Source organism: Etheostoma spectabile, chromosome 8 (genome assembly GCF_008692095.1).
Source record: "Etheostoma spectabile isolate EspeVRDwgs_2016 chromosome 8, UIUC_Espe_1.0, whole genome shotgun sequence".
Lineage (NCBI taxonomy): Eukaryota > Metazoa > Chordata > Actinopteri > Perciformes > Percidae > Etheostoma > Etheostoma spectabile.
Window position 1 is genome coordinate 1,861,820 of NC_045740.1, and position 820 is coordinate 1,862,639.

Consider the following 820-nt stretch of genomic DNA (forward strand, 5'->3'; position numbering starts at 1 on the left):
TCCTCCTGCTGCAGTATTTCCAGCTCATCAACCAAGTGCACTGCCACATTGGTCTCCAGTCTGACTGAAGATGTGTCTCTATTTGCTAGGCTTACCCTGGTGTCCATTTCCTCAAGAGACACTCGTGGCGAAGCCTTTCTCCTCTCCAGAGGTCCCTCTTTCAGCTGAATGTCAGCCTGGCTGGATGCATGAAACTGGTGGTCCATATATTGGACAGAGACTTGAACCAGGGTTTCCTTTTTTCTGTATGTGTCCTCAATCACATCTTTTGGCAAAGTGTCAACCTCTTCATCCAGAGAGACTTGTGCAGACATTTTACTCGCTTCCATGATTCCCATGTCCAGCTCCTCTGAGTAAGTGATTTCAAGACAAGCCTCCCTTTCCTCGAGAAGTCCCTCTTCCAGTTTAAGATGAGCCTTGCTGGATGCAACAAAATGCAATTCATGGTCCATATCCTGGATGGCAGAGTCCTGAACCAGGGTTTCCTCTATCACATCATTTGAAACATTTGAAGTATCCACCTCTCCATCCAGAGCGACTCGTGGAGAAGCTTCCCTCTCCTCTACGTGTCCCTCTTCCAGCTGAAGGGGAGCCTGGCTGGATGCATCCTGCTGCTCTACATGGTTCATGTTTTTAACAACATTATCTGGCAAAGTGTCCACCTCTTCATCCAGAGCGACTCGTGGAGAAGCCTCCCTCTTATCCACAAGTCCCTCTTTCATCTCCTCCAAAGGAGAGAGGTCCAAATAAGTCTCCCTCTTCTCCAGAGGTTCCTCTTTCATATGAAGGTCCATATTCTGGACGACAGAATCTTGAACCA

General features: G+C 48.0%; 2 protein-coding genes across 4 annotated transcripts in view; one reads left to right on the forward strand and one right to left on the reverse strand.

Annotated features, from left to right (window-relative positions):
* ppm1h (protein phosphatase, Mg2+/Mn2+ dependent, 1H) overlaps positions 1 to 820 on the forward strand; it is a 37,197-nt gene that overhangs the window by 5,300 nt on the left and 31,077 nt on the right. The window lies entirely within an intron of this gene.
* The window catches only part of LOC116694815 (uncharacterized), a 3,218-nt gene that overhangs the window by 201 nt on the left and 2,197 nt on the right, over positions 1 to 820 (reverse strand). For both annotated transcript variants that reach the window (XM_032524711.1, XM_032524710.1), the window contains 2 exons: positions 663 to 820; positions 1 to 284 (listed from right to left, as the gene is read on the reverse strand). The exon at positions 1 to 284 is cut by the window's left edge and continues 201 nt beyond it; the exon at positions 663 to 820 is cut by the window's right edge. In XM_032524711.1, the coding sequence (XP_032380602.1) occupies positions 1 to 284; positions 663 to 820 (442 nt within the window). The remainder of the gene's footprint in view (positions 285 to 662) is intronic.